The sequence below is a fragment of the Hyperolius riggenbachi genome, chromosome 5, assembly GCF_040937935.1.
Source record: "Hyperolius riggenbachi isolate aHypRig1 chromosome 5, aHypRig1.pri, whole genome shotgun sequence".
Lineage (NCBI taxonomy): Eukaryota > Metazoa > Chordata > Amphibia > Anura > Hyperoliidae > Hyperolius > Hyperolius riggenbachi.
The window spans coordinates 353,380,884-353,399,756 of NC_090650.1; the positions used below are offsets into that span (position 1 = coordinate 353,380,884).

At 43.3% G+C, this 18,873-nt stretch overlaps 1 protein-coding gene across 2 annotated transcripts in view; it reads right to left on the reverse strand.

Moving 5' to 3' along the window:
- Nucleotides 1–18,873, reverse strand: part of PDE7A (phosphodiesterase 7A) — a 137,985-nt gene that overhangs the window by 2,183 nt on the left and 116,929 nt on the right. For both annotated transcript variants that reach the window (XM_068237443.1, XM_068237444.1), the window contains exons 10-12: nucleotides 12,203–12,347; nucleotides 8,505–8,601; nucleotides 6,847–6,927 (exon numbers count right to left, since the gene is read on the reverse strand). In XM_068237443.1, coding sequence (XP_068093544.1) covers nucleotides 6,847–6,927; nucleotides 8,505–8,601; nucleotides 12,203–12,347 — 323 coding nt within the window. The remainder of the gene's footprint in view (nucleotides 1–6,846; nucleotides 6,928–8,504; nucleotides 8,602–12,202; nucleotides 12,348–18,873) is intronic.

Sequence of the window (18,873 nt, forward strand, 5' to 3'; positions counted from 1 at the left end):
ATTCTTCACTTCCAGCCTGCTGATCATTCTGACACCCAGCTTTCATAGTAACTTTAGATTTTGTATCCCATCATATGTTCTGTACCCATTTAAAGCAAACCTGTCTCAGCCTTCGCTATAAAGAAAACCAGAAGTGAGAATAATATGGAGGCTTCCACATTTATTTCCTTTTAAACAATACCAGTTGCCTGGCAGCCCTGCTGATCCATTTGGCTGCAGTAGTGTCTGAATCACACCAGAAACACGCATGCAGCTAATCCAGTCAGATTTGATAAAAGAAATGTCTGAAACACCTGATCTGCTGCATGCCTGTTCAGGGTCTATGGCTAATAGTATTAGAGGCAGAGTGTTAGCAGGACAGCCAGGCAACTGGTACTGCTTAAAAAGAAATAAATATGGCAGCCACCATATCCCTCTCACTTCAGGTGTCCTTTAACCACTTTCCCCCCGCCCGTACGAATTTCTCCGTCCCTTTTTCCATTCTTTAACCCCCAGGGACGGAGAAATCCGTACTTTGCGCACTCCCGCCGCTGTCCGTGCTCCCGCTCGTAAACACGTCGCCCGCCGCTAGTAAACACGCCGCCGCCCGCCTGCCCGGAGATCAATGAACGGGAAAATCCATTCCCGTTCGTTGATCTAAGCCCCGCAATGATCCGCTGCTCTCCGATGGGCAGCGCGATCATTGTGATCTTACCCAGCCTCCAAGTACTTCCTCCAAGCTTCCGGAAGGAAGCTTGGAGGTCGCATTAAAACAAAAAGTTACTGTGGCCATCTTGTGGCCAAATAGTAAACTACACCCTACACATTTTTCACATACAAATAAATTACTTTTACACAAAAAATTAACTCATTACCTCCCACACTCCCAATTTTTTTTTTTTTTTGTAATTAAAAAAAAAATAAAAAAAATGTACAATAAAAAAAATACATAAATAGTTACCTTAGGGACTGAACTTTTTAAATATTTATGTCAGGAGGGTACAACACTGTTACTTTATAAACTATGGGCTTGTAATTAGGGATGGACGCAAAACTGAAAAAAATGCACCTTTATTTCCAAATAAAATATTGGCGCCAAACATTGTGATAGGGACAATTTTATAACAGTTTTATAACCGGGACAAAAGGGCAAATACATTTCATGGGTTTTAATTACAGTAGCATGCATTAATTAAAAACTATAATGGCCGAAAACTGAAAAATAATTTTTTCCCAGATTTTTCCTATTTTCCCATTAAAACACATTTAGAATAAAATCATTCTTGGCATAATGTCCCACCTAAAGAAAGCCTAATTAGTGGTGGAAAAAACAAGATATAGATCGTTTAATTGTGATAAGTAATGATAAAGTTATAGACGAATGAATGGAAGGAGCGCTGAAAGGTGAAAATTGCTCTGGTGGTCAGGGGGTAAAACCCCTCAGTGGTGAAGTGGTTAAATACCAATCAATATACAAGATAAAGAAAAAGTGCAGGCACTCAAGTCATGAGCATTGCAGAGACAAAATGCGGGCTGTATTAAGATCAGCTTAAGCAAGTTCAGTGATTAGCCCAATGACAGCACTGTGGTCCTGCCCGCAAGACCATCAGTGCCAATCCCTTAGCAGGCAGCCGTGATTGACGGGGCTGCACACCAATCAGCAGCAGCCAAGTCGGAAGCTTCTCTCCTCCAGCTCTCTGTGGGATCCTCTTGCGCAAACCACAGGCTGCCAGACGCCGCCCTCAGCCTAGTCAGCTGCAAAATCACAATAGCAGTGACTGGTGGCAGAAGACCTCTGCAGGAATGCAGCTTATACTAGTCTGGGGACACAGGAGGATCAGGTATGTGCGATAGCGATGTGGGTTGACAGTGCTGTAAATTTTTGCATTCGAACCATAAGACTTGCAAACCACCCTCTCACCTTCCCCGATGGGAAGGCAGAGTTCTGTCACCTGCAGTAAAAGAATGGAGAAAATGGAAAGCACCAACCTGTGCTGTATACTTATCTCCACAGATGTGCTTACAGCAAGCCAGACGTTACATTTGTACAGTATTGTGGGAAGCCCAGGCAGGTGGATGATCGAGGTGGCAGCTCCAAACAGCTATCAGCCATCTCTTAAAAAATGCCTGCTTGCAGCTTTCAAATGTATGGATGGGAAGGGCAAAAATGCTGCACTTTTAAATGCATTCCGAGAATTTGTACAAACCTATATAACCAATCACAATGAGGAGGGGGGGGAAGATTGGTTATTGGCGCACAAGCCAAGAAATTATGTGGGCATTAATACATCTCGTATGGTCTGCTGGTACATGGAAACCCCTCTGGTACAAACAAATTTGCTCTCATTTCTTTTATGGTTTACAATTATGCACATTTGAAGCTCTTGAGGGCCACATAAAATGGTGTGGCGGGCTGCGCTCGGCGCGCGGTCCTTGTGTTTGACACCCCTGCTTAATGCTGGGAATACAGGATTAATTTTTTCGGCAGATTTACTGGCTGATCGATTTTCCAATCATTTTTCTGATAGATTTCCATTTGCTTCTATGAAAAAAATTACCGTATTCCAAAAAGCGATCTAAATCAGATCAGACCTGTCAGAAATTATCTATCGAGCCATCTATCTGTCGAAAAAAAACCTCCTAGCATTAGACTATGCTAGCGCTATTAGTTACACTAGAGCCAATGGACAAGCACCATCTGACTAATGCTGGGCATACACGGCTCGCCGCCGATGGCTCGATTGATAATTTCCGACGTGTCCGATCACCGCGTGGATCGATTCCCGGCTCGATCCCCGCGGGCAGACAATGGGCAATAACGAAGCGCAGATAAGGAAGTGCCAGCGGGGACGAGCGGGAATCGGCGCATTATCGCGCCGTGTATGCCCAGCATAACAATGGATAGCAGGATAGCAAGATAACTAATGCAAAAAAATGATAGCACTATTAGACTAGGACTATGGCAGGGACATTGAACTGAGCTCCTCTGAAGAACAGTCAGTTACATGAATTGATCAACGCACTCTAAAGAGCTGCAGGAAAAATGTAAATTCTATATAATTAATCAGGGGTGCCAAACTCAAATACACAGTGGGCAGAAATTGAGCTCTGGGACCAAGTCATGGGCCAACCTCAATGTCTAGTGGCTACCTCTCTGCCTTACAAAGTTCCCTTGTGTCTAGTACCCCCCTCCTTTCCCTTATATGGTTCCCTGGTGTCTAGTGGCCCCCCTCCCTCCCCTATACAGTTCCCTGGTGCTTAGTGGTCCTCCATCTATACAGTTTCCTGGTGTCTAGTGGTCCTCCCTCTTCTATACAGTTCCCTGTTATCTAGTGGCCCCCCTCCCTCTCCTATATAGTTCCCTTGTACCCAGGGCTGTGGAGTCGGAGTAGAGGAGTTGGAGTAATTTTGGGTACCCGGAGTCGATGATTTCATAAACGGAGGAGTCGGAGTCAGATGATTTTGTACAAAATCTACAGCCGTGGTAAGTATTAGACTAAGGAGTCGGAGTAGAGGAGTCGGAGCCATTTTGGGTACCCGGAGTTGAAATCGGAGGTTTCATAAACTGAGTCGGGAGTCGAAGTTGGAGTCTGAAGATTTTTGTACCGACTTCACAGCCCTGCTTGTATCTAGTGCTTTCCCTTCCCCATATGGCTTCCCTGAGGATCTAGGGTTTCACTTCCAATATAGCTTCTCTGGTGGCCTGGGTCAAACTTAATGTAAAGTGGGGAACCCACTTGAGGGCCAAATCTGATGGCTTCGAGGGCCAGAGTTTGACATGTATGATATGAATACATAACAGTATTTAAATAAATGTCCTTATTCATTTAGTATCCATGATCAGCTAAGACATTTGTGATGTCGTAATCTGTTAATCATGCAAACTATTAAATCAATCACTGACCTCTGAAGTGAATCCAAAAGAAAATAAGCCATTTCATAAGTAGTGAAACAGTTTCATCAGTTCAAACAAGGTCAAGTAATGGGCAAGAATATATGTGCTGAGAGTATTTACTTTGGGCACCAGAAAGTCTGGCTTTCATTGAATTAGCTAAAATTATCTCTGAACACCAACTCCATATTTAATAAACAACTGCATCACCTTCAATTGACCTAAACCTTGCAATGACCCCGCATGTCAGCCGGCAAAATTTAAGAATTGACAAAATCTGCTCTCAACTACCAAAAGTTGCTTCCCGGTTCTTATGGAACCTTGTCATGTGATGGTGCTACACTGACAAGGGGCTAATGGAAAATTATCTGCAGCCTAGTTTTCTTTCCTCACTGTAACTTGTTGCTTTTGCTCTCATGCAAATCATCCTGTCACAGTTCAAAGCACACAGAGGCGGAGACTGAGCACTGCAGCTTAGGCCACACAGGATGAGAGGCGGAGACTGAGCACTGCAGCTTAGGCCACACAGGATGAGAGGCGGAGACTGAGCACTGCAGCTTAGGCCACACAGGATGAGAGGCGGAGACTGATCACTGCAGCTTAGGCCACACAGGATGAGAGGCGGAGACTGAGCACTGCAGCTTAGGCCACACAGGATGAGAGGCGGAGACTGAGCACTGCAGCTCAGGCCACACAGGATGAGAGGTGGAGACTGAGCACTGCAGCTTAGGCCACACAGGATGAGAGGCGGAGACTGAGCACTGCAGCTTAAGCCACACAGGATGATTCTTGTGTGTAAGTATCAGCAAACAAAGAAAGCTAAAGGACCACGACTGCACAAAAATCCCAACATTCATGTAAATGCATATGTATATATCTACAGTTGCCTCAGAATAAAATGCACTATAAATTTGTTTCCCATGTTGCTGTCAATTACAGTAACTAGCTGAGATTCCTCTGTGAGGAGATGGACTAGTCCAAAACCTGTCAAATCTGTCAGATTTTTACTATTGCTAGCAACAGCAACATAGGAAAAAATCATGGTGCATTTTACTTTGAGAAAAATGTACATATGTATGGAATATGTTGGCACTTTACTGTATAAATCAATAATAATTACGTGCATTTTAAAAAGACACTGAAGCAAAAAAAAAAAAAAAAAAAAAAAAAAAAAAAAGGTGAGTTTTGAGGGCCTTCTTGAAGGTGTTGAAGGAGGGGGCTGCCCTAATGGGTGGAGGTAGGGCGTTCCATAGTGTTGGAGCGGCTCTTCAGAAGTCCTGGAGGCGTGCATGGGACTGGGTGATGCGGGTGACGGTCAGGCGAAGTTCATTGGAGGAGCGGAGTGAGCGGCTTGGTGTGTATCTCTGAGTAAGATCAGAAATGTAGGTTGGACTGGTTTTGTAGACAGATTTGTAGGTCAGACACAATATCTTGAATCTGATTCTGGACTGGATAGGAAGCCAGTGGAGGGATTCACGGAGGGGAGCCGCCCTGGTGGAGCGATGGGAGCAGTGGATAATTCTGGCTGCCGCATTCATGATGGACTGCAGTGGGGCTATTCGGGTCATAGGGAGACCAGACAGAAGGGCATTGCAGTAGTCGAGGCGGGAAATTATGAGGGCATGGATGAGGAGTTTGGTGGTGGCAGAGATCAGGAAAGGGCGGATCTTACAGATGTTACGAAGGTGGAAGTTGCAGGACTTTGTGAGGTTTTGGATGTGAGGAGTGAAGGAGAGTGCGGAGTCCAGGGTGACACCCAGACAGCGGGCTTGAGAGGTAGGGCAAATGTTAGTGTGGTTAACAGTGACCTGCACAACTGGGAGGTTCAGGGATGACCGGGGTGGGAAGATCATAAATTCCGTTTTGTCTAGATTTAGTTTCAGGAACCTAGCGGACATCCAGGAGGAGATGGCAGATAGGCAGGAGGAGACCTTGTCCATGGTAGTGGTGGATATGTCAGGGGTGTGGAGGTAGATTTGGGTGTCATCTGCATATAGATGATAGTTAAAACCCATGGAGGAGATAACCTTGCCAATGGAGGCTGTGTATAGGGAGAACAGTAGGGGGCCAAGGACCGAGCCTTGGGGGACTCCCAGTGAGAGGTGGTTGGGGGTGGACGAGGACTCATTGAAGGAGGTCGTGAAGGAGTGGTTGGAGAGGTAGGATGAAAGCCAGTTCAGGGCGAGATCTTGAATGCCCATGGACTGGAGGAGTATGGGATGATCTACTGTGTCAAAAGCTGCTGAAAGGTCAAGGAGGAGGAGAATAGAGTATTTACCTTCAGCTTTAGCTAAGGCAAGGTCATTGACCACTTTGGTGAGAGCCGTTTTGGTTGAGTGGGCAGGCCGAAATCCAGATTGCAGTGGGTCTAGTAGTGAGTTGGCATTGAGGTACTGGGTCAGGCGTTTGTGAACCAGACGCTCAAGGAGTTTTGAGGCAAAGGGGAGGAGGGAGATAGGGCGGTAGTTGGAGGGTAGCGAGGAGTTGAGGGAGGGTTTCTTGAGCAGGAGCAGTACTGTGGCCTGCTTGGAGTCTGAGGTGAAGGTGCCTGTGGATAGGGAGAGGTTAAACAGGGTAGTGAGGACTGGGGCCAAATCCGTGAAGTGAGGCTGAAGTAGATCAGAAGGGATGGGGTCAAGGGGGTGGGGGGGGTGGTATGAGAAGTCTGCAGTAGGTGATTGACTTCCTCAATGGTAGTAGGAGTGAAGGAGGTGAGGGGAGGATAGGGTGGAGAAGTTGGTTGTGAGGGGGTGGGAGGTGAAGATTAAAGATTGGATATTTCCTGATATTTCCTTCTTGATCGATTCTTTGTTGATTCATTTTTTCTTCTTAAATCGGAGTATGAAATAGCCCCCCTTACATTGAAATCCATGTTCATTAGTCAGGACTTTTATGTATTTATCACAAGTCTTATTAGAGCACATGAGCAATACAAGAGAGTGTAAAACCGTGAGTGCAGCATTAGCGGTCCTTACCAGACTGGATGTTGGCTATACTGGATATATTCCGATCACAGAGAGGCGTGAGATCCAGATTACATTTCCGCTCCACATCCCCTATGAAGACATTATTAAGAGAAGTTACGAAGACGTAACATTTAACCAGACTGAACAATTTTTCATTTAAGTTATCTGCAGTGTGCTTTGCTGAAATGAATGGTTAGAAAAACTTCAGGCCCAAAACGAGATTTGGTTCCAAAGTTCCACCCCTTCCTTTCAAAAATGCCTATTGGTCCTTTCATGTGACTACTGGTAATTGCTCACGGAGCAGCAGGGAAGCTCAGCTCATGTTCCTGCTGCAGTCTCTGAAACTATTCATTTAGCCAGGAAAAGCTGTAGGTAACCTCCAATCACATGCGCAGAACAGGTTACCTGATCGTACTTCAGGCTAGTGGTGAGCTAAACCATTGGCTTTTGTTCTGCACCTCTGACATTTGCTCACTACAAGGAAGCAGTAATTTCACCGGCAGTGCTTTACTCTACAATAGTGTATGAATTCCCAGAGCAATGTCTAATACAAAGAGAAGTCGCATCCTCATGGCATCCAATGAGACCTAAAGATTTATTTGCACTGGGAAAAAGAAAGTAGACACCGGACTGGCTGCTATAGTGCAGAAGCTATTCTCCATCTTCTACAATGGAGCAGCCTCATTAGAGCGGGTCTACTGTCCAGACTCCTCCCTTCTGCTGCCAGCAGCTCCTATATGATCATCTCAATGAAACAATGATGTCAGAGTAGAGAAGAGTGGCCATATTTAATATTTTCTTCAGTCATGCTCCCTAGTTGAGTTTGACACCTTACCTTATCCGCTTAGCCTTTTCATTCATACGGGCTGCAGTAAGAATCTCAAGCACAGAAGGTGAGATACTCCACAGTTCAACATATACAAGAAAACAGGTTTTTTTTGTGAATCAAAATTCTCTTTTATTCTTCAATCGTTATTCCTTCAGATAGCAGGAGATATGCGTAGATACAACATCAGACCTTCACTTCACATAAAAATGCCTGACACGTGTCTCAGAGGCACACCGTAAACAAACATCCGGGGCCTAAGACACAAGAACGGTGGGCTTATAGCCCCCTTATGTTCTTCTGTCATGAAGGAAAAGACGGAGAAGCATTAGCAAAGCTCAGCGTAAGGGCGAATCCCTGAGCGTTTGATGCTTATGGAGCACATCCCACAGTAGGGAGAACCTCTCAACCCCAGTGGATAGCCGATTATGTACAGGCACCTGTGCTCACGTGACTTATGGTGCCCATACATGGTACAATAAAAATGTTCAATTTTCCTGTTTATTCGACCAAAACGATTGAATCAAATGAAAGTTGAAAAGAATCTTTTTTTTCAATCAAGAAAAACAAACGATCACCCAGGGTTTTTCAATAAAAATCTGATCAGACATGTTGGAAAAATCTTATTTTTGATCTAATGGAATAATCAAACAAAATTATCTAATCGAAAGAAAAAAAAAAATTGTACCATGTATGGGCACCATGATTAACATTCATTTTCATGAAAACTAAAGCAACTGAGAAGTTAGATAGGTGAGCTCCTGCATTATTTACAATTGGGCTACATATTTAACAAACTGGAGGGTGAGCCAGAGCTTTTATAAACCTGCACATGATTTACCTTGGTAGAAGAATTCTTCAGTCACTTTCTCACTCCACTGCTTGCTGAGCTCCCAGGTCCGGCATGGGTTACAGATGTCTGCACACTTTAAAGCCATCTATCAGATGATGAAAAGAAGAAGACAACTTTAAGCTGCCATAATAAAGTAAATCTGTAAGGCTACGTTCTGCACTTCAGCTCACAATGTTCCCACCTCCACATTTGTGACTGCCATGTCACTATGCAGCCATATGCATGGAGGAAATGATCCAATAATGAGCTACTGTCTAAACAGAAACTGCCTGACTGTACGTTAGACCAGCAGTTGAGGTCTCAGCAATGCGGCCTCCTCTGTTAATAGTCACAAGTATGAATGGATCAGTATTAGGGTGCATTAGAATCCTAAAATAAACCCGATATGAGAATGATATGGAGGCTGCCATATTTATTTCCTTTTAAACAATACAATTTGCTTGGCAGCACTGCTGCAGTAGTGGTTGAATTATACCAGAAACAAGCATGCAGCTAAGCTAAGCTAATTAGATCTGACGATAATGTCAGAAACACCTGATCTGCTGCATGCTTGTTCAGGGTCTATGGCTAAAATTATTAGAGGCAGAGGATCAGCAGGATAGTCAGGCAACTGGTATTGCTTAAAAGCAAATAAATACGGCAGCCTCTATATCACTCTCACTCGGGTTCACTTTAAAATGATCCATTCAAAGACAACTTGTATTAAAAACTGCTGACACTCTTTAGAGGTACTAGTGTGTGATAAAGAATTTTAAAGACTGCAGAAGAGTTGTGAAAAATTACTTTTATTGGCTAACTAAATACATTTTATATTTGCAGAATTCCTAGTGAAACTATTTCCCAAGTTCTACCAACAGAGTCATATAAATGTATGCATTGCTCTCATGAAGGCCAGTTTAAACCTGAAACAATTGCTAACTGTAGGTTTGACTAGTATGGCTCTGAGAAATGAATAGGCTTGTAAGCACACCACACGTCAGCAGTTCTGGATCTGGGAGGAGCTTCTCAAGGATATAGAATGATTTGCATATTCACTCACTGAGCAGAAGTGACAACATGGGAATTCCTCCTTGCTCACATAAAGCTGAATAGCTGCAAATACCTTCTGTTTAAAGAAGGCAGTTTTCTATTTAGCATATATGTTTTCACAACTCTTCTGCAGTCGTTAAAGTGGCATTAGAACAAATTAGGCATTTTTAATTGATCCAAATAATCAAGCATGTGGTGGAAGCATTGAGAAAAAAAGCTTAAAGAGACTCTAACAAAAAGTTCAGCCTTATTTCTTCTATCCTATAAGTTCCTATAACTGTTCTAATGTGGTCTGTCTTACTGCAGCCTTTCCTAGTTGCACAGTGACCTGACTGTATTATCTCTGTTATCCAATATTCTTTCCTTTGCCGGCTTTGTCGGCTCAGGCAGGAATGTGCTGCTCTACTGTGATAGGATATAAGTTATGCACACCCTCTCCACGCCCCCTACAGGCTCTGTATGAGTCACAGACTGAGCTTCTCTGAGCCAGTCACATGCTGGTTAGCAGCCATGTTTTTTGTTTGTAAACACTGCCTAAAACTGGCAATTACAAGCCAGGATCTCAGCAGGGAGTGACAGAAACAGCACAGAGGGGCACAGGAGAACATAATGAATAGAATGGTATGCTTTTTATTGTAAGAATTTTACAGATTCTCTTTAAAGAGGCACTTAAGTGAGAAAAAAAAATTGAGTTTTACTCACCTGGGGCTTACCTCAGCCCCCTGCAGCTGTCCGATGCTCACGATGAGTCGCTCTGATGCTCCGGGTCCCGCCAGCGGCCACTTCCGGTTTCGCCGTCAGGACCAGTCAGGCTGGGGAACGCGGCACCCCTATGCGGACATATGGCCGCATAGGGGTGCTATTTTGGCTGGGAACACGTAGAATCAGCCGCGTTCCTCCGCCTGACGGGTCCTGACAGCAAAACCGGAAGTGGCCGGCGGCGGGACCCGGAGCATCAGAGCGACTCAATTTTTTTTTCTCACTTAAGGATCACTTTAAGTAGTTCGCAACAGAAATGCTGATCAGCTCATTCACTTGTGGGGGACATCAAAAGTAAATTGCTGTTTTTGTGCAGAATTCCTCTCCCTACAAGGATGAGGTAGGAACAGTGATACGTTCCTACCTTCCTCATCTCCCTCGCATATTATTCCTAGTTACACTGTTCTAGCTTCTCTGAGGCCCCCGGCACATTAGCAGGCTCTTGTGTGGACACGTGTGTGGCCGTCCACCACTCAATGTGCAGGATGCTACAGTAGTGGATGGCCACACACAGGTGTCCACACAAGAGCCTGCTAACGTGCCAGGGGCCTCAGAGAAGCTAGAGCAGTGTAACTAGGAATAATACGTTTGTCAGCAGTGGGAGGTAGATGAGGAAGGTAGGAACGAACACCGTTCCTACCTCATCCTTGTAGGGAGAGAAATTCTGTGCAAAGTCCCTACCTTCCTCATCTCCCTCACACTGCTGACAAAGGCCCCCGGCATATTAGCGGTAGGCCCGGTTTGCCCATGATGCCAAGTTAGGCAACCTCCTCCGGCGGCAGAAGTCTGGGGACAGCACCAGGCAGAAACAGGAAGTGAAGAGAGTGCCTGGCCAACATATACTGGGGGGCAACTGTACCCAATTACCAATACTGGGGGTATCTATACTTGGTTACCTACCTATACTGAGGGTGTTTTTTTGGTGGGCTCATCGCAGCTATAGCGTGTTGTGCAAATTGTCGGGTCCTGTGCCATCATTCCAATTTGGAGGGGGGTGATCTTCCTCACAAGTTTGCCTCAGGCAGAAAAAAATCTAGAACCGGCCCTGATTAGCAGGCTCTTGTGTGGACACCTGTGTGGAGTGTCCTGCACATTGAGTGGTGGACGGTTGCACACAGGTGTCCACAAAAGAGCCTGCTAAAGTGCCGAGGGCCACAGAGAAGCTAGAGCAATGTACATAGTTACATAGTTATTGGGGTTAAAAAAAGACCTACATCCATCGCGTTCAACCAGAAAATAAAGTACAACACCAACCTGCTCCCTCACATATCCCTGTTGATCCAGAGGAAGGAGAAAAACCCTTACAAGGCATGATCCAATTAGTCCCAAAAGGGAAAAATTCCTTCCCGTGTAACTAGGAATAATACATTTGTCAGCAGTGTGAGAGAGATGAGGAAGATAGGAATGTACCACTGTTCCTACCTCATCCTTGTAGAGAGAAATGGCATTTACGTTTCATGCCCCCCACAAGTAAATGAGCTGATAAGCATCTCCATGCTAACTACACAAGCCATCGATGGGATGCCCACTGATAAGGTGAGTTATGTGAAGGTTCTGAATTTTATTTTTGTATCAATACTTCCACCACATGCTTGTTTCTATCAATTAAAAATGCCTTATTTGCTATAGGGACACTTTAACCGTAACATTGTTTTGTTTTGTTGTAAATTTGGGAAGCGGAATGTCTACTGTATGTCTACCGAATGGTCTAGAGTAGTAGAATCTTCCCAAGTAGGAAAGGGAATATTCATGTGCTGCAGAAAGGGATTTAATATACAGTTTACCAATGTAGGACTCGCCTAAAATCAAATCAAAACTTGTCTACACTTGTTTTAATTGCTTTTCTCTCAAATCAGCAGTTGCCCGAGACAACTCAAAGTCATTATGAGCGGAAATACCTGCAAGATGAACAGGCGATGTCCAGCATTCTCCAGGCATAAGTCTCCTTTGTCTAGATGCGTTCTGAACTGTGACAGGTACTCATTTTGCCGAGTAATGTCTGTAGCAAGAATAACTGAGCCTAAATGGCTTTCCATTCGTTGCCTAAAATAAACAAACATTTATACATGGTTGGCAGGATATTCTTGTCTTGGTAAGAAGCTACAGTTTATAATTAAGCTTAACATTCAGAGACCATTTACAAGCTTATAGTGTTCTGACATTTTCTGCAGAATTTTACAGAGAACATCACACACTTCCCTGCCCTAAGAGCGAACAAACCTCCTCATAACGGCATAGAATTAATTTAAAGGACAACTGAAGTGAGAATGATATGGAGCCTGACATTTATTTCCTTTTACACAATACCAGTGCCTGGCAGCCCTGCTGATCCATTTGGCTGTAGTAGTGTCTGAATAACACCAGAAACAAGCATGCAGCAAATCTTGTCAGATCTGACAATAATGTCAGAAACACCTGATCTTCTGCATGCTTGTTCAGGGGCTGTGGCTAAAAGTATTAGAGGCAGAGGATCAGCAGGACAGCTAAGCAACTGGTATAGCTTAAAAGGAAATAAATATGGCAGCCTCAATATCACTTTCGCTTCAGTTGTCCTTTAAGCAGAACCTTTACCATACAATTATAGGGTGTGGGAGGAAACTAGAACTCTGCATTGAGTTGTGTGGGTTTCCTCAGAGTGTCTTGTCTGGGATTAGAGGGGTATACTAGTAGGGGATGGAGCAACACCAAGGAACTCCATGGCGACAGGGACAATATGCTCCTTACAAGGTCAAAGATGGTAGCGGCCTGGCTGTTTCAATGCAGGGATGGTTGTAGTCAGGGCTGTGAAGTCGGAGTCGAGGAGTCGGAGCAATTTGGGGTACCTGCAGTTGGAGTCAGTGGTTTCAATAAACTGAGGAGTCGGATGATTTTTGAACCAAATCTATAGCCTTTGTAAAAATAAGACTAATGCTGGGCATACACGGCGTTGAGGGAGGCTCATCAATCGAGCCTGATGGCTCGATTCATAATATCCGACGTGTCCGATCACCGCGGGGATCGATTCCGCGATCGATACCCGCGGGCGGACAATAGCGGCGAATCGAGCGGAAGATAAGAAGCGCCGGCGGGGACGAGCGGGAATCGATCCAGGCGCGAGCGGGGCTTCTCATATCTTCTTATCCATCTCAGATGTGGTAAAATCATTCTCCTCTACCTCCAGTCCATTCTGGGCACACAAGGTTTACTATACCAATGATGGCGTTATATCATATGTACATAGATGTGTATGTGAGGATAATGGACTAGAGATAAGGCCAGAGAGGGGTCATGGTGATACAGCATATTCTGCCTATAAGCACACCATTCTGCAAACTGGGAACAACAGATGTACTCCAATGCTCACGCTTGTATCCATCTACAATGCTGGAAGAAGAGAGGGTCACTCCAGTTAGAGCAGTGCCTGTTGGACTTTGGAAACGGACACCTATTGCCACGATTGTTCAAGAGATCACAAGTGTGGTGACTGCACGCTCCCAATGTGTGGGGTCCTCTTTCTGCAGCTGTCACATGCAATTAAGGAGCTGTATATCAGATTATGAAGTCCAGCTGTGCTGGACACTTACTCTGGACTGATAGCTCTATTACAAATTTTCATTCACTTGGTTGATACAAAGCATTATTTAGGAAATACGGTTTTTATCCATTTTTTTTCTTGTCATAATTTATATATAAGCTTTAAAGTTTAAGAAACAGTCAGGATGGGGATGGATATGGATTTAATGGTGATCTGGATGGATTAAAAATTAACAGGGTTAGAGGTGGAGATGTAGAAAAAAAAATAATGACCAGGGAAGAATAGAGGAATTGATGGGGCCAGATGGAGATGGAGTGGAAAATGATAAAATACTCGGGCTAGATACAATCTTGATGGGGACAGAATGAATATGGGAAAAAAATTAGGGTGTGGCGAGGATAAAAAGAAAAGGGGACAAAGATCTAAACACCTGTAGTAAACTTAGGACTCCAATGCAGTAAGACAGGAATGTGCTGACCCCATAGCCACTGAAATGCCTGCTTGTAACATGTAGACTGTGCTAGAGAGTGTAATACTCGTGGCAGACAGGAACGGTGTAGGTTTCATCCAAGGCACTTTCCTGCAACTCAGGACTCACTTTCCTGCGACCAGACCTGACCATTCCTAAAAAGATTTGCATTCTGACAGTAAGCGTTTGTAATCCATGCAGATGTATGAAACCGGTTTTAAAATGTTTGGTTCATTTATCATTTTTTTGTTTTTCTTAACATCTTAGTAAGGGGGCTTTTAGAACCATTGTAGTCCCTTACACACCCCAATGAGTTCTGGGTCACCATGAGCTTGCTGGTTAGTCTGTGCCTCTCGGATTTACAAGCCCTACTCCATAGAGCCAAATTAATCCATGCCATGCACTGATGAGGATCAAACAATCCGAAACAGTCTGTATGCATGTTGGATTATTATGGCTCTGTACATATTAACAAGCTGACACATCATTGCATTCCAGCGGTTCTGGAGGTGTGTTTAGCTTCTAAGGGTACAATGGTTAATTTGCATATATTCAGCAGTGGTGCCTGGGAGACATCTCGAGCTCACTCCAACCTGAATTATCGCAAATTCTTTCTGTTTTAGGAAAGCAAACTTTTGTTTTTCTTAACATCTTAGTAAGGGGGCTTTTAGAACCATTGTAGTCCCTTACACACCCCAATGAGTTCTGGGTCACCATGAGCTTGCTGGTTAGTCTGTGCCTCTCGGATTTACAAGCCCTACTCCATAGAGCCAAATTAATCCATGCCATGCACTGATGAGGATCAAACAATCCGAAACAGTCTGTATGCATGTTGGATTATTATGGCTCTGTACATATTAACAAGCTGACACATCATTGCATTCCAGCGGTTCTGGAGGTGTGTTTAGCTTCTAAGGGTACAATGGTAATTTGCATATATTCAGCAGTGGTGCCTGGGAGACATCTCGAGCTCACTCCAACCTGAATTATCGCAAATTCTTTCTGTTTTAGGAAAGCAAACTTTTGTTTTTCTCAGTTCATTGAAAATCTTATTCCTGCTTAGGGGTGTTTAAAGATGCAATGCCACCACTTACCACTAGAGGGGGAAAGTTTACAATGGAAGCTTCAAATATACAGTACCTCATACAAGTACAGGTAGTCCCCGGTTAACGGACGAGATAGGGACTGTAGGTTCGTTCTTAACCTGAATCTGTTAAGTCGGAACAATGTGCGATCTCTGTCCCCTGCACCTCCTCTGTGCCCCCCTGTGCCTCGAGTGCCCCCCTCTGTGTCACCTCTGCGCTCTGTGCCTGCTTATACAAGTTTAAAAGCCATTTTTTTAAAATCGATTTTCTCAAAAACGACAAGTCCAATTTGAAAAAAATTTTTTGGGCTTGTTTCCATGGAAACACTGAATCCATGCCATTCATATCGGCGGGGCGTTCGTAAGTCAGGGACTACCTGTATATCAGTCATTGTTCCAATACTATTCTCAATACAGAGGATTACTAGAGCAGCCCAATTGGCTATAATTCTATTGCCTAAAGATATAGCCTTGAGAAAATTCTGCCAAAGCCAGTCATTTGCTCTGGACAGAGTTTGAACATCCTACAAAGAGTACTTTTTAAAATACTGTATATGGTGGGTCAGGTTAGGTCACACCCACACTTTTACTGACTATACAGGATCTTCTCAAAAAATTAGCATATTGTGATAAAGTTCATTATTTTCTGTAATGTACTGATAAACATTAGACTTTCTTATATTTTAGATTCAAATACACACAACTGAAGTAGTTCAAGCCTTTTCTTGTTTTAATATTGATGATTTTGGCATACAGCTCATGAAAACCCAAAATTCCTATCTCAAAAAATTAGCATATTTCACCCGACCAATAAAAGAAAAGTGTTTTTAAAACAAAAAAAAGTCAACCTTCAAATAATCATGTTCAGTTATGCACTCAATGCTTTGTTTGGGAATCCTTTTGTCCTTTTGCAGAAATGACTGCTTCAATGCGGTGTGGCATGGAGGCAATCAGCCTGTGGCACTGATCAGGTGTTATGGAGGCCCAGGATGCTTCGATAGCGGCCTTAAGCTCATCCAGAGTGTTGGGTCTTGCGTCTCTCAACTTTCTCTTCACAATATCCCACAGATTCTCTATGGGGTTCAGGTTAGGAGAGTTGGCAGGCCAATTGAGCACAGTAATACCATGGTCAGTAAACCATTTACCAGTGGTTTTGGCACTGTGAGCAGGTGCCAGGTCGTGCTGAAAAATGAAATCTTCATCTCCATAAAGCTTTTCAGCAGATGGAAGCATGAAATGCTCCAAAATCTCCTGATAGCTAGCTGCATTGACCCTGCCCTTGATAAAACACAGTGGACCAACACCAGCAGCTGACATGGCACCTCAGACCATCACTGACTGTGGGTACTTGACACTGGACTTCAGGCATTTTGGCATTTCCCTCTCCCCAGTCTTCCTCCAGACTCTGGCACCTTGATTTCCGAATGACATGTAAAAGTTGCTTTCATCCGAAAAAAGTACTTTGGACCACTGGGCAACAGTCCAGTGCTGCTTCTCTGTAGCCCAGGTCAGGCGCTTCTGCCACTGTTTCTGGTTCAAAAGTGGGTTCATGCTTCCATCTGCTGAAAAGCTTTATGGAGAGGAAGATTTCATTTTTCAGCACGACCTGGCACCTGCTCACAGTGCCAAAACCACTGGTAAATGGTTTACTGACCATGGTATTACTGTGCTCAATTGGTCTGCCAACTCTCCTGACCTGAACCCCATAGAGAATCTGTGGGATATTGTGAAGAGAAAGTTGAGAGACGCAAGACCCAACACTCTGGATGAGCTTAAGGCCGCTATCGAAGCATCCTGGGCCTCCATAACACCTGAGCAGTGCCACAGGCTGATTGCCTCCATGCCACGCCGCATTGAAGCAGTCATTTCTGCAAAAGGATTCCCTACCAAGTATTGAGTGCATAACTGAACATAATTATTTGAAGGTTGACTTTTTTTGTTTTAAAAACACTTCTTTTATTGGTCGGATGAAATATGCTAATTTTTTGAGATAGGAATTTTGGGTTTTCATGAGCTGTATGCCAAAATCATCAATATTAAAACAATAAAAGGCTTGAACTACTTCAGTTGTGTGTATTTGAATCTAAAATATATGAAAATCTAATGTTTATCAGTACATTACAAAAAATAATGAACTTCATCACGATATGCTAATTTTTTGAGAAGATCCTGTAGCGCTTAACACCAACTTAGTAACATTTTTGTTGGTGGGGGCTTTGGGGGGCTGGACATTTTCCATCAATGACTAGGGGAATTATTATTGAAACCATTATTAATTTTTCATATTTCTAGTTTACACATTAATACATGGATGACACTTTGTCTGCAGTGCTTGACACAGAACAATGAATGTATGCATGACAAACAGATCTTCCCTGCCTCAGTCTAGGGTCAGCTTTAGAGAAAAGGCCATAAATGCTCCAGTAGGTATTACAACCATGTGGCAAAACATACATGAACAAGTGTAAAACATACAATCTGAAGGTAGATCGTATGCTTGGAGTCTAACAGATGGTCAACGAGATGAAAATAATCCTGACTTCATTTATTGACGTTTGCGTATGCATGGCTTAGTTCATCTGTAAGTGGTCCATTACAGTTTAATATGGATATAAATAGGATTTATGATTAGGATCAACATACTAGTCATACTATTTTATCCACTATATTTTGTCCCTGCTCTAAGGAACTATATTTTATGCAGCTATGTATGGCCTAATTTTTTTTTTTTTTTTTTTAATTGAAGTTTTGTGAACATACAATAAACCACTTTACTATATGCATATATTATACATTATGCAATGTGCAGTATGAAGGAGTATTTGAACATTATCACAAACTAACAAACTGCTACATAGCTAAGCACTGAGTTATAGTAGGAAACAGCCTCTGGTGGGTGGTTTAGTTGATTAGCTCAATCATTGGTTACCTGGGGAGTTGCCCTTCAACTTTGGAAACCAGCAAGAGCTAATATGAGTAAAAATAAAGCATTATACAGAGTTAGAGGTGATGCTGTCCCTGAGACAATACTTTGGGTACGAACAACATGTCTCAGTGCAATATAAATTTGATCCAATATAAGGGATGGATCAAAGATATTAGATAACAAAACAACCCCCCCCCCCCCCATAAAAACAATAATAATAATTCAACATCAAATAAACAACAAAACAGAAACATAGGTTGTAGCTACAATCATCCAATAAGATAGTGTCCACATTGTTTTGTTATTACCACTAAACATGTCTAAATGCCAAAACCATTTCACTGATGTATTGCCAGTTGTAATGGTGTATTGTGGTTTGTGGTTGTGTCCTTATTGGTAACAGCTTAGTGCACTTGACTCACAACTGTAATGCCCCGTGTGAAAGTTTTGATTGTGCTAAATTACCAGCCTTGGAATTTAATCTATAGCCCAATAAGTGGTATCTGCATTTGGGGATAATCTAGCTATGATGGATTTCTCCATCAATATGTTTTGATTTGCTAGATTCTTGAGTTG